This window comes from Sclerotinia sclerotiorum, genomic scaffold (genome assembly GCF_000146945.2).
Source record: "Sclerotinia sclerotiorum 1980 UF-70 scaffold_8 genomic scaffold, whole genome shotgun sequence".
NCBI lineage: Eukaryota > Fungi > Ascomycota > Leotiomycetes > Helotiales > Sclerotiniaceae > Sclerotinia > Sclerotinia sclerotiorum.
In genome coordinates this window covers 1,400,957-1,413,110 of record NW_001820828.1, presented here as the reverse complement: position 1 = coordinate 1,413,110, position 12,154 = coordinate 1,400,957, and the positions used below count along the sequence as shown (strand labels likewise).

Below are 12,154 nucleotides of genomic sequence, written 5' to 3'. Positions count from 1 at the left end.
TATAGAGCTATAATTGGAGAGTCGTAATGTTAGTATAACCATGCCATCACCCTTATTTTTACATTTTTTTCCTCACCTGATCTATCCCATGTTATCTCGAATCTCAGTCTTGCAATTTCATGCCGAATAGCCTCCATATATTCACATTCTCGCTATCAAGTACATCCCAGGCTCGTAAGGTATAAATACTTCTTTCGCCTAAACGCCTCTTCTTCCCCTAATAGAAGACTGAATGCAAGGCGGGCGATGTGACATCAAGTCAGAGGAAAACCGACTATTATTTCTCCTGGTTTTTGTGATTTCCCCCTTAATTTTTCAATGTCTATGATGTCAAATGCCAAAGCCGGTGCTGCTGGAGGGATGTGTGTGGTAATGATAGTGCAGTGAGCTATATTTGACGGTAATAATTGATTAGAATGATAGAAGTTCATTTGACAGTAAGGGGATTAAAAGAAAAATGCTCTCAGACATCTTATTTTCCTACGCCGGTACTTCTAGTACATCTTATTCTCCTCATAAGTCACAATATCCGATGTAGTTGTCAACTCCGCACAACTAGTGGTCTGCTCACGCATCACGATTCATGAAGCCTCATTCCTGTTCCTTCATTGCGTTTTGTTGTAGGATATTGAAATGAAACAGCTCACACAACAAATTTCGAAGGAAACTTTTTCTTCGAAATACGACCCTTTCGCGATCGATCTAGATCATAGCTATTAAACCAAATTGATTGCAACTGCCCCCAAGTGATTCTGACCAGTAGTTGTTGTGATACTGTCGTCGGCGCTCCAAACACGAAACTCGCACGAAAATTCGCGTAAAATTTTCACCTCAAACTATCAGAATAAGATCCTCAATATGAATAACTTCAACAATCCATCAATACTCAAGGATACAGCTATGATGGAGGCTTCTCCCGAAGCCTCCATCATACCAAACACGTATCCTACTGTTATTCTAGGTACCCCAATACCCTCAAGCCCTCCCCCGCCCTCTGAAAACCCTCAATTCGAAATCTCTAGCCCTAGTCTACCAACCAATCAGCCAACCAGTTCTGGAAGAAGAGTTGAAGACTTCAATCTACTTAGTGACCCCTTTATTACTCAAGATACAACCAATACTACCTATATATTTAATCAGAATAAGAAACGTGGCCCTACAATGCCCCTTAGCAATCAGAATAAACAACCCAGAATAAAAAACAATCCAACTACACCTAAGGAAGCTATCTTAAAAGCAAGAGATCTTATAGTATTAGCGTCAACTCTTTCTCAATCATGTGATGAGCAATCGAAGCTATTAGATCTCCTAGAGATCTTTAGAGAATATACCGAAAAAGGAAAGCTCACCACCGCCTCCAATATCATCACCTCCCAAATCACTCATCTAGAATCCGCTACACGGAAAATCGAAACTCAAGCTAAAGCCCTAACCAAAGCTCCCTTGCCAATCAATACACCAACCACTAAATCGACATATGCAGCAATAACAAAAGAAGGAGAATGGAACCTAGTAGGCAAGGGAAAAACTATTAGATCCTCCCCAATAGATAAGAAGATCGAAATCACACAAAGACGCTTAATCCTGATCAAACCAGAGATCACGAACATTACCTCCTTTTCACCTATATCAATTCGAAACCAAATAAACGAAGCATTCCAGAAAACTGGAATTAAAGGCCCGGTTATAGCAGGAGTAACTCTATCGCTGAATAGAAATATAATAATTACTACAAATGCACCTTTCACATCACAACTTCTATTAGAAAAAAAGGCAATCTGGAGTAATCTCATCAAATTCGAAAGAATTCAAAAGGATCAAGAATGGCATAAGGTCATTATTCATAAAATCCCTATAAAAGAATTTTCTGGAACAAGAGGAATGGACCTCATTCTTGAGGAAATCAAAACCTTCAATCCAGAATTCAAGCCCATAGGAACCCCTTTTTGGCTTACACCATCATCAAAAAGAGCTCATCAACGGGAAGGAGCAATAGTGATTGCTTTTGCAACAAAATCAGAAGCAGAGCTAGCCATTCGGAAACGACTATATATCGCTGGCACTAGTACAAGAGTAGAAAAGTTCTACGAATCCAAACCAACTACACAATGCCAAAAATGCCAAGGATTCGGACATCAGGATACACATTGCAGAAGGGATCCCTCTTGTGGACTATGTGGAGGCAAACATATCACATCAGTACATCTATGTGTAGTCTGCAATATCAGAGGAAAGTTCTGCCAACATCTCGCTGCTAAATGCTCGAACTGCCAAGGAAAGCATACAGCAAATTCAAGAACCTGCGAAATCTATCAAGCAATCCAACAAAAAGCAAATAACACCAACTTATGAGTTACACTAATATTCGAATTCTTCAAATAAATCTTAATAAGAGCTCACAAGCTACAGAGAACGTTCTACAGCTTGCAATAGAACTCAATATCGATCTTATTATGATTCAAGAACCTTGGATTATCAAAAATGGAATCGATTACTCAAATTCAAGATCTATTATACACTCTAATTTCATACAAACACTACCAAGATTCGATTCTAACTTTCGACCTCGTACATTACTATACACTTCAAAAACTCTTCCAAGCCACAATCAACCTAGCTCCCGATTCCCCAATAGATCCTGATATACAAATCTTTAATTGTCAAAATGGAGATAAAACCTTTCAAATTATCAATATATACAACGAGGCTGATCAAGCTAAAGAGAAAGGTTTCACAATTGAAAGATGTTTATATGATATATCTATCACACAAGAAACTATCCTCCTTGGCGACTTCAATGCCCACCACCCATGGTGGGATCCTTTTTCAAAGAAAAGCGGAAACGCTGATCAATTAGCAGAATGGTTTGAAGATCAGAATCTCATTCTTCTAAACGAGCCCGGAATCAGCACTTTCTATCGAACTAATCTCCTTAATCCAAGTGTCCTTGATCTAACACTAGCGTCAGAAGGAATCTCTCCCCAAATTCACAACTGGCAAACTCTTTCAGATACAGGATCCGACCATGCAGGAATACTATTCGAACTGAAAGGAAAAGAAGACTTAAACGCCCTCAATTCAGAATCAATAACTAGATTCAATACAAAGCTAGCCAACTGGGAAAATTTTGAATCAATACTAAAATTGGAATCCCTGTATTCCCCTACTTTTTCTATTTTAGACTCAATAACTTCTACGGAAGAGGACTCACTAAACTTCTTGAAAGAAAGAGACAATTCCCATTCAATTCTAGATCAAGCAGCAAGCGAACTTACAAGGATTATCCAAAAAGCAACAGAAAGGTGTATACCCAAAGTTGTTTCAATCAAAAGAGCTAAACCATGGTGGTCACCCGAGTTGAAAAATCTTCGAAAAGAGCTAGGAAAAGCAAAGCAATCAATCGAATCAAATCGAGAGAACCCTAATCTTAAGGAAGAATATCGAATTGCTAGAAACAAATACTTTCAAGCTATTAAAACAGCAAAAAAGGATCATTGGAATGATTTCCTAGAAAAGGAGGATACACAGACAGTTTTCAAAGCAATGACCTATACCAAAGACTTCCAAGATCAAAGGATACCGGATATTTCATCAGAAAGCTCTTTTGAAGGAAAATGCTCTGCTTTCAGATCGACTTTATTCCCTCCCCCTCCTACTACTCTAAAACCACAATGGGTAGGGTATAAACAATCCAAGAAATGGGAATGGCCCAATCTCTCTCAAATCGAATTAAGTAATGCCTGCTCAGCTAAGATACAAGGAAAGACCTCTAATCCAGATGGGATCACTCAAGAAATCATTACAAAGGCCTACAAAGCAATCCCACAGATCTTTTTTACTCTTTTTAGCAAACTTCTCAATCTCGGATATCACCCTAAATGCTGGAAACAAGCTATTGGAGCTATTCTAAAGAAAGCCTCAAAACCTGATTACTCATTTCCAAAAGCATATAGAGTGATTGCATTCTTAAACTATCTGAGAAAAATTAATGAAAGGATTCTAACTCAACGATTAGGATATTTAGCGGAAACTACCCATCTTCTATACAAGAGTCAAATAGAAGGCCGCTAAAAGAAATTAGCAATCGATATTGCACTTCTATTAACAATAGAAATCGAAAGAAACAAGCAAGCTAACAAGAAGACCTCAATATTATTTATAGATATAAAGGGAGCATTCGATCACATTTCAAAAAATCGACTACTGGATATCTGCAAGAAGTTAAGACTACCAACGAATCTCATCTTCTGGATAGCTTCATTTCTTCAACAAAAATAACTAAAACTATCCTTTAATAACCAAATCGAATCTTTCAAGCCAATTTCGACCGGAATACCACAAGGCAGTCCAATTTCTCCAATTCTCTTCCTTATATACATTAGGGACCTCTTTTTATCCAATTCGATCAAATTTCTTTCCTATATTGATGATATTGCCCTAATCACCAATTCATCTACATGGAAAAAGAATATCAAATCTCTAGAGAGAGCTACAAAACAAATCTACGAACTCAATTCAAAGAATACTATTCAATTCGATCTAGCAAAAACAGAGCTAATGCACTTTTCATCATCCAAATTGACGAAAAACTACTCAATCAAACTACCCAATTCGGAAATAATTATACTTCAATCTCTAATTAGATGATTGGGAATATAGTTCGACCCAAGCCTCAAATTCAATCAACATGTTAATATTCGAATCACATAAGCAAAAGGAGTCTTCCATCGAATGGCCCGATTAGCTAATATCGAAAAGGGCCTCAGTCCGAAAGCTCTTAGACAGTTATATATAGCATGTATAACCAGTATAGCCGATTATGTATCAGTGATTTGGTGGAGAGGCCAAGCCCATTTCAAGGATATGATACAATCACTTCAAAATCTAGCTTTTCGAAAGATATTAGGAGTATTCAAAATTGCTCCAATTCCTTCAATGGAAGTAGAAGCAGGCTTAAAACCCTCAAAAATTCGATTAGACTCGAATATTAGGCAATATATATTCCATTTAGCTAAACTTTCACCAAATCATTCAATCAATATCGAAAAAGCATCACTAATCCAATATCAAGCCAATTTGGATGCGATCTCTACCCCTCGAAGAAAACGATATAAATCTACTCAACTGGATAAAATCAAAGAATCGATAAACCAGGACTTCAACCCTTCCTCACTCAAAAAGATCATTCATTTTAACTTCCCCTTATAGAAAAGAGAAACCTTTTTCCGAGTTAATATTAACAATTCGTCAAAAGAAGATGCTGCTATTCTTCATAATATTGTTTTCAAACATAGGAATAAAGATACCACCTATATTTACACTGATGCTTCCTCTATTGAAAAGGGAATAAATATTGAAGTAAGTATAGTAGCTATACAATCAAATAATCGAATTCTATATCAAAAGCGAAGCAATATTAGTACTAATCAATTGGTATATAATAAAGAGCTTTTTGGAGTTATAAGAGCTATTGAATACACTAGCTCAATCGCTTATACTGGTCAAAAGTTCAAAATCTACTCGGATAATCAAACTAGTTTATACCGCTTAAAAACTCCTTCAAATCACCCAGGACAAGCCAATCAGATAAGAGCGATCAAAGCAACAGAAGTTATCAAAGCAAAAGGAGCCGAAATCTCCTTAAATTGGGTTCCTGGTCATACCTCAATTGAAGGAAATGAGCTAGCAGATAAACTAGCCAAGGAAGCAACCACAATATAACCTACCTCGAACGAAACAAGCTTTGGACTACTAGGTATGACTATCAAAGAATATGCCTCAGATCAATGACTTGATACTTTCAAACAATACAAACTCAGATCAAACCAATCCCTATCAACTTACTCGAAGCTATTTCCATAGAAAATAGGTTCCAAAATCAAGCTACCAAGTGGAACTACTTGAAATACTGCTAATATATTCTTTCAACTCAAATTAGATTATGGATATATCAAATCCTATTTATATCGTTTCAAACTCATCAATAACAAATGTATATACAGTAATATTGAGGCACTACAACACCTTCTTATTAGTTGTCCTATATATAAAACAAAAAGAAAAGAGATCTTTAAGAAGATATCATTATCCAAAAATACTATACAATTCCTATTGTATACAAAAATAGGTATCGAATTAGCTATCAAATTTATCAATATCACTAAAATCGCTACAAGGGTATAGCATCTAGCAAAGACTCTTGAACAAGAAGTAATAGAGGAAGGAGTAGTAGTGGAAGAGAAGAGAGGAGAAGAGAATGAAGAAGAAGCAGTTGAGGAAATAAGAGAGGGGTTTGACCTCCTCACAATTTCTTGATTTTCAAAATCTTTTTATTATATGCAATGCGTATAATAAGCGGGCACTGTTCCCTAGCATTTGTTTTCACTTCCCCAATTAGATTATATCCAATATTGTAAATTAAAAAGTTACCCGTTAGGCCCTTAGGGCCTAGCCGTCCTATATAGTCTTGGACTGAAGATGGACGTTAATTAAATCAATCAATCAATCGATAAACATCTCCCAATTTTTAAGTTCAATCCAAAACTCCAATGAAACTGCAGAACCTACTGACCGGGAAGTCTCAGCTCAGTCATCATGTTCTATCTCTTTCTGTGTAATAATGATGCAGAAATGAGATTTGAGATCTTACATGACTACTTCATCCTCTTTCTCATATCATCGCTTTTTAACTTTTCCCATCTGGGACCTTGGACTACCAATTTCCACACCGACTTTTTATTTTGTCGACAACATTCCACCCTCCCTCCCCTTGCTGAATATCCAATCATAAACTATCTTTCAATTTCTGAATACATAAGACTCATTTGCATCTTGTTCTTGTACCCGTGACTACTGAAGAATAGTTTCGAATGATGAATCCAGGATTCGGGAAAGTTGTAAATATTCATCCAAACACCCAGGAGCTTGAGGATCGTGCGGAATGTCGGAAGAGGAGGCCGCAATCTTAGCTGAGGGGATATGGTCCATGAATAGGGATGAGGACGGTTGACAGTAATAGTGGCAATTATTGCAAAAGATTAAAAATGATAAAAATAAGAGGAGTGATAATAAATTTCGATTCATCTTCACTGCACACAATCCACCAAACTTCTCATCGGAGACCATAAATCGTATAATAAATTAGCATTTTAACCATAACTCCAACCATCAACCGAAGGAATTGTCTCTTTTTTTTCTTTCTCTAATTGGTCCTTCAAGGGTGTTGAAAGAAGGACTCTAACCCGTTCCCATTCGTAGTAAACTTCAAATTTGAATAGGAATACACCAACTGTCGTGCGAATAATTAGTTTCCACTTTTTTCTCTCGTACCGGTTACTTCTCATCTCCTGAATATATATTAAACGCTCATCATCATTTTCTTCTCTTCATTCCTATCAACACAACCTTTGTAAAACTCGCTTTATACTCGGGAGGTTCACCTTGATGCGAAGAATAGGGATTTCTGAACTAATAATCTTTATTCAAAGACTAGATACTTGGTTAGAGGGATGACAATGGTAATGATGATATGAAGTCAAAAACAGCGAGTACAAAAACGATAGGAGGGGACAGCAATATTCTACTTTCTTTTATTTTCTACGTTTCATGTTCTCCATTCTATCAATCCGACAGTTCAAGAATTTCAACTCCAATTTTTAAGGCTCAACTGTCACGTAGCCGAAAAATAACGGTCGTTTCTGTACATGTCCATTTCCGACAGTACTGTAGGATAGAAGATTCTTGGAGCTTATATAGCTCATCCACCAGCTTCCTTGACTTCTGCTCCTTCCTTTTTACTTCTTATTTTCCAATTCAGCAGCCATTAAATTCTCGTGGTAAGCGATTCATCGAGATTCACTATCCTTTCGACCATACTACTCCTACCACCAATATATCCCCATTACACATTATTATACATACTAATATCCACCCACAATTTTAACTGCCCTTCCTAAGACAGTAAAATATCCATACCCAACCATGTATATAAAAGCAAGAATATCGTCCTCTCGTTTCTCCTTTAAGCCAATGAGTAAACTTCATAGAAAATGGCCTAGGAAGAAGTTACAGCGTGAAAGAAACAAGCTTATTTCTTATATTTTGAGTTTTTTCAAGCGGAAGAAGAAGGAAGAAAGGGGGTGGTGAGAGGTAGTGATGGAAACAGTAATAAACGATACTGATGGTAATCACCGGGAAGGATGACAAAAAAGTCTGAGTTGACAACAATAATACAAAAGCAAGAGAAGTGACAATAATACTCACACTAGCTCTCTTTCCATTTCTTTAGTACTCTGAATCTCAACAACCCTCATGATCCACTACTCAAAAGCTGTAATAACAATAACCAAGACTCCAAACTATTAGTTTTACGGAAATACTGCAGTACTCATACTATACCATTGTACTTGATACTCTTTTTCAATGTTATCTTATGAAGATATGATGAAGGAAAAGAAATATCAAGCTAAGGTGTCGAGTTTATATAGGTAACCTAATTTCTCCTTTCCCCTCTTTTAAGCCTAGCTCAAACGCTGAACCTGTGATTCCGTCTTAAGCCAACCAATTCACTCCTCAACAAAGATCTTACACATCCACCATCCACCATCCACCATCCACCATCCATCATCCCTCAATCCTCATCCCTTATACAAACCCACAATCCAAACTCCGCAGCCCACAAAAGATTTCCCAATTATATACATTATATCAATCTATAAACCTGCATTATCCATCTACTTCACCCTATCCCTCCCACCCTTTCATTTTAGATCTATTTCCTCACTTCTACTCATACATCCCCTCCTCCTCCATATCCAAAATCGCTAAACGCCAAATATATAAAGCACTATCAAAACTCCTCGGGTACAGTATGCAGCATGCAGCGGCGGGTATAAATGAAAAATCCCATTAAAAATAAACTTGTGATATATATATATCCGGAGATACATATAGAGATTTTATAATTGGGATTTTTTTTTTGAGTAGTTATTATAAAGATAAAGATGTAATATAAATAAAATCCTATATAATGATAATAATATCAAAATACCAATAAACTTACTAATAAACAAATAAATTCAACAATACAATATCCACACTAACTCTATATATCTATCAAACTTTACCACAACTACATACAAACACCCACTGTGACCAAAAGGGTGTTTATAGACCAGCAATTGTATTTAACTTAGAATCTACAGGTGAAGAGCACCTGTAGATGGGGATAGCTACTCTATATATACACAAATGAATGGCCTAGCCGCAATGGCTAGGCAAAAAGAAGTCATATTTATTCCTCCAATGATCTTACTTTACCGATAACCATTGATACCTAGTACTTGTCCGGATCTGATCCTCAGGTCACCTAAATCACATACTAATCTCGAGTAATCGTATCATGTGTGGACATGGTTAATGTACCTGAGGTTTCTTATATAATAAAGGTGGGAGGAAAGCAGGGATTTCCGTCACACCCACACAAAGATTTCTTTCTCTTAACTCTCTAACACTAGAAAACTCGACCTTTACATCTTCTAGAAACCCTTGATTCTCTAATCCGTTTTTTCAAAATTCTATTTAAAGATGTTTAAAAGAATATTATAAGATTTATATACTTTATTCAATTTATGTATTTATAAGTCTAATACTCTCTTTTTGAACCACCCCTCTTTTAGATCATTTTTTTACATCAAAAATCATAATTTTCATTTATTAATAATTTTACAACCGATTAATAAAATCCAATAAAATTTAAATTATAAATTTATTATATAATTATAATTCAATTTTGAAAATTTTAGATTTTTTGAAATTAATTTCATTGAGATTTATAATCTTAAATTTTTTGATTTTCAATTTGTATAGAATTTACATACAAATTTGAAATAATTTTTCAACAAAAATTACCAAAAATAAATTCTAAACTTTTTTAAGATTTTTGAATCAAATATAATATAATAAATTGGAATTTTGAATTTTAAATTATATAGAAAACCTTTTATTGATATTTTTAGATTTTAAGGATTAAAAATCAGAACATTTTGATTGATAGGATTTTTGTAAATTGTTTTTTAAAATAAACTAATCTATTCGATCAATTATAATATAAATATTTGAAAAAAATTTATAGCTTATTTTTAATAATTTTTGCTGAAAAGTTATTAAAGGTTTTCAAGATTTTCAAGTTTGTATATAAATCCTATACAAATTGAAAATCAAAATTTCAACTTTCAATTTCTCGATTAATAAAATCGCAAAAAAACTGAAATTTTCAGAATCTATTATCGTATAAGTAATAAATATATGATTTAAATTTTATTAAATTATATCAATAAATAAGAAAGTTATAAAAGTCGATTTTCGTTATTTTTGGTGAGGAAAAGTGGCCGGAATTAGGGGTGGCCGGAAAGTAGGGTACTAGACTTATGTCATTTTATCGGCTCGGCAATCAAAAAAAACTATAATTGAAAGCCCGTAGCCGAACCAGGAAGGAGAGAGGATACATGCATTTGCATGAATTCAATGCATGAGCCTTGTGGTTATGGGCATGATGGTGCTGATTTTTTTTGGACTAAGTGTGTGGATCCGTATGTATGTATTTGATTTGTATATTGAAAGGTCGAAGGGTCGAAAGATTAAAAATTAGATTGAAGTGAAGGAGAATATTACAGTAACAAGTAATGATAGATGATTGATAATTGAGAATCAAAACATAACTTTCCCTGAAGAGCCCTTTAAAACTTTTTTCAGAAAAAAAGAGTAAACAAATGGAAGAAAAAAATACAATTGCAAAATTACAAGACCAACGAACTTCCCCTCCAAAAGCTCAGATTCCCATGTGCACACCTCTCAAAAAACTAAACAAATGTGGAGGTAAACCCAGCCCTGTTCATCCTGTCCTGTATATGAGAAGCCAACCCACCAGCCAGCGCGCAACCAAAACACACCATAACCTTTGGCCCAAGCACGCAGCACGCACCAGGAAGAAAATTCAAAAAAAAATCAGAGCGAGCTTACCGCTTTACCGCTCTTTGTCCACTTGCTGTTTTGAGATGCTTACAGGGCAGGAGTACAGGCTTTGGATGGAGTTGGAACTTGAGATGCGCTTTGGACAGGGCTAGATGTACACTTGTACAGGGCTTGTACGGGCCTGTTACAGGACAAGGCTGGTGTGGTACGGAGTATACAGGGCTGGTGTACAGGGTGAGAGGAATAAAAAGGGCAGACGATGATCTGAGAGACAAGCTCTCCCTCATGGTTACATTACCGGTATTACTGGCTTTTTGGCCTGTGTTCTTTGGGGGAGTTTTTTTTCTTCGACCGAGTAATCAAATGATTGTGTGTGCTGATACCGATATTTCCCCTCCATTTCATTTGTATGTGCAGATTTGATGGTATCTGCGAGTAGTAAATAGAAAGATGAATGATGCAAATGCAATTGAGGCATATAAACATAAATACAAATACAAAAAAAGCATACAAACAGCAAAGGAAAAGTGAAATCTAAAAAAGCGTTACCACATCTGAATCAAGCTGCAGGGCTACGAATCGTACTGCAGATTTCGACGTACCATGAACCAGATACATCATACATGCACCAATCTCCAACACCGATTTGATTCGCTATGCAGACAGGGCAATTGATTGCCAGAAAAGAGCAAGAGAGAAAGAGAAAAAAAAATAGTTGTACAACGAACGGTGCGTGGGTAGGTGCATTACTGCATACAGAGAGTACAACATCGCAACTGGATTTGTGCTTGTAGTTCGTACGTACGGAGTATAGAACTACGGAGTATGAATTGATCTGGACCTGATCTGGATCTGTCTGTGTACGGAGTTGAAGCGGAGAATTAAAGGTTAAAGATTGATGCGATAGATGAAAGGATGGATGGATGGATAGATATAGATAGGTACTCTGCGCAAGGAGATACACAGTTTAATTCATGCCAAAAAAATCTCAAGTTCATATTTCAATGTTCTCAAGAATCTTATGACTAGAAGAAGAAGAAGAGGATAAAAATATTCTGCCACCAATATCTAAGCGGTGAAGAGATGATTTTAATTATCTATAATGATTGGCTAGAAAGAAAACACCACATCACGTAAGCGCCGGAAAATGAAGTGAATACCTAGAAAATAATAAATTGAATAA

The 12,154-nt window shown here is 35.9% G+C and overlaps 2 protein-coding genes across 2 annotated transcripts; both read left to right on the top strand.

The window, feature by feature from the left end:
• Positions 1-1,161: 1,161 nt before the first annotated feature.
• On the top strand, positions 1,162-6,315 carry SS1G_06846 (hypothetical protein; the record flags this gene model as incomplete). Its single annotated transcript, XM_001592555.1, has 7 exons — positions 1,162-2,199; positions 2,464-3,680; positions 4,163-4,220; positions 4,660-4,689; positions 5,209-5,358; positions 5,939-5,992; positions 6,184-6,315. The coding sequence occupies 7 exons, from the start codon at positions 1,162-1,164 to the stop codon at positions 6,313-6,315; spliced, it is 2,679 nt and encodes an 892-aa protein (XP_001592605.1).
• A 4,237-nt stretch (positions 6,316-10,552) lies between these two features.
• Positions 10,553-11,123, top strand: SS1G_06845 (predicted protein; the record flags this gene model as incomplete). The annotated part of the gene is made up of 2 exons (XM_001592554.1): positions 10,553-10,589; positions 10,753-11,123. The coding sequence occupies 2 exons, from the start codon at positions 10,553-10,555 to the stop codon at positions 11,121-11,123; spliced, it is 408 nt and encodes a 135-aa protein (XP_001592604.1).
• Between the last annotated feature and the right edge of the window lie 1,031 nt (positions 11,124-12,154).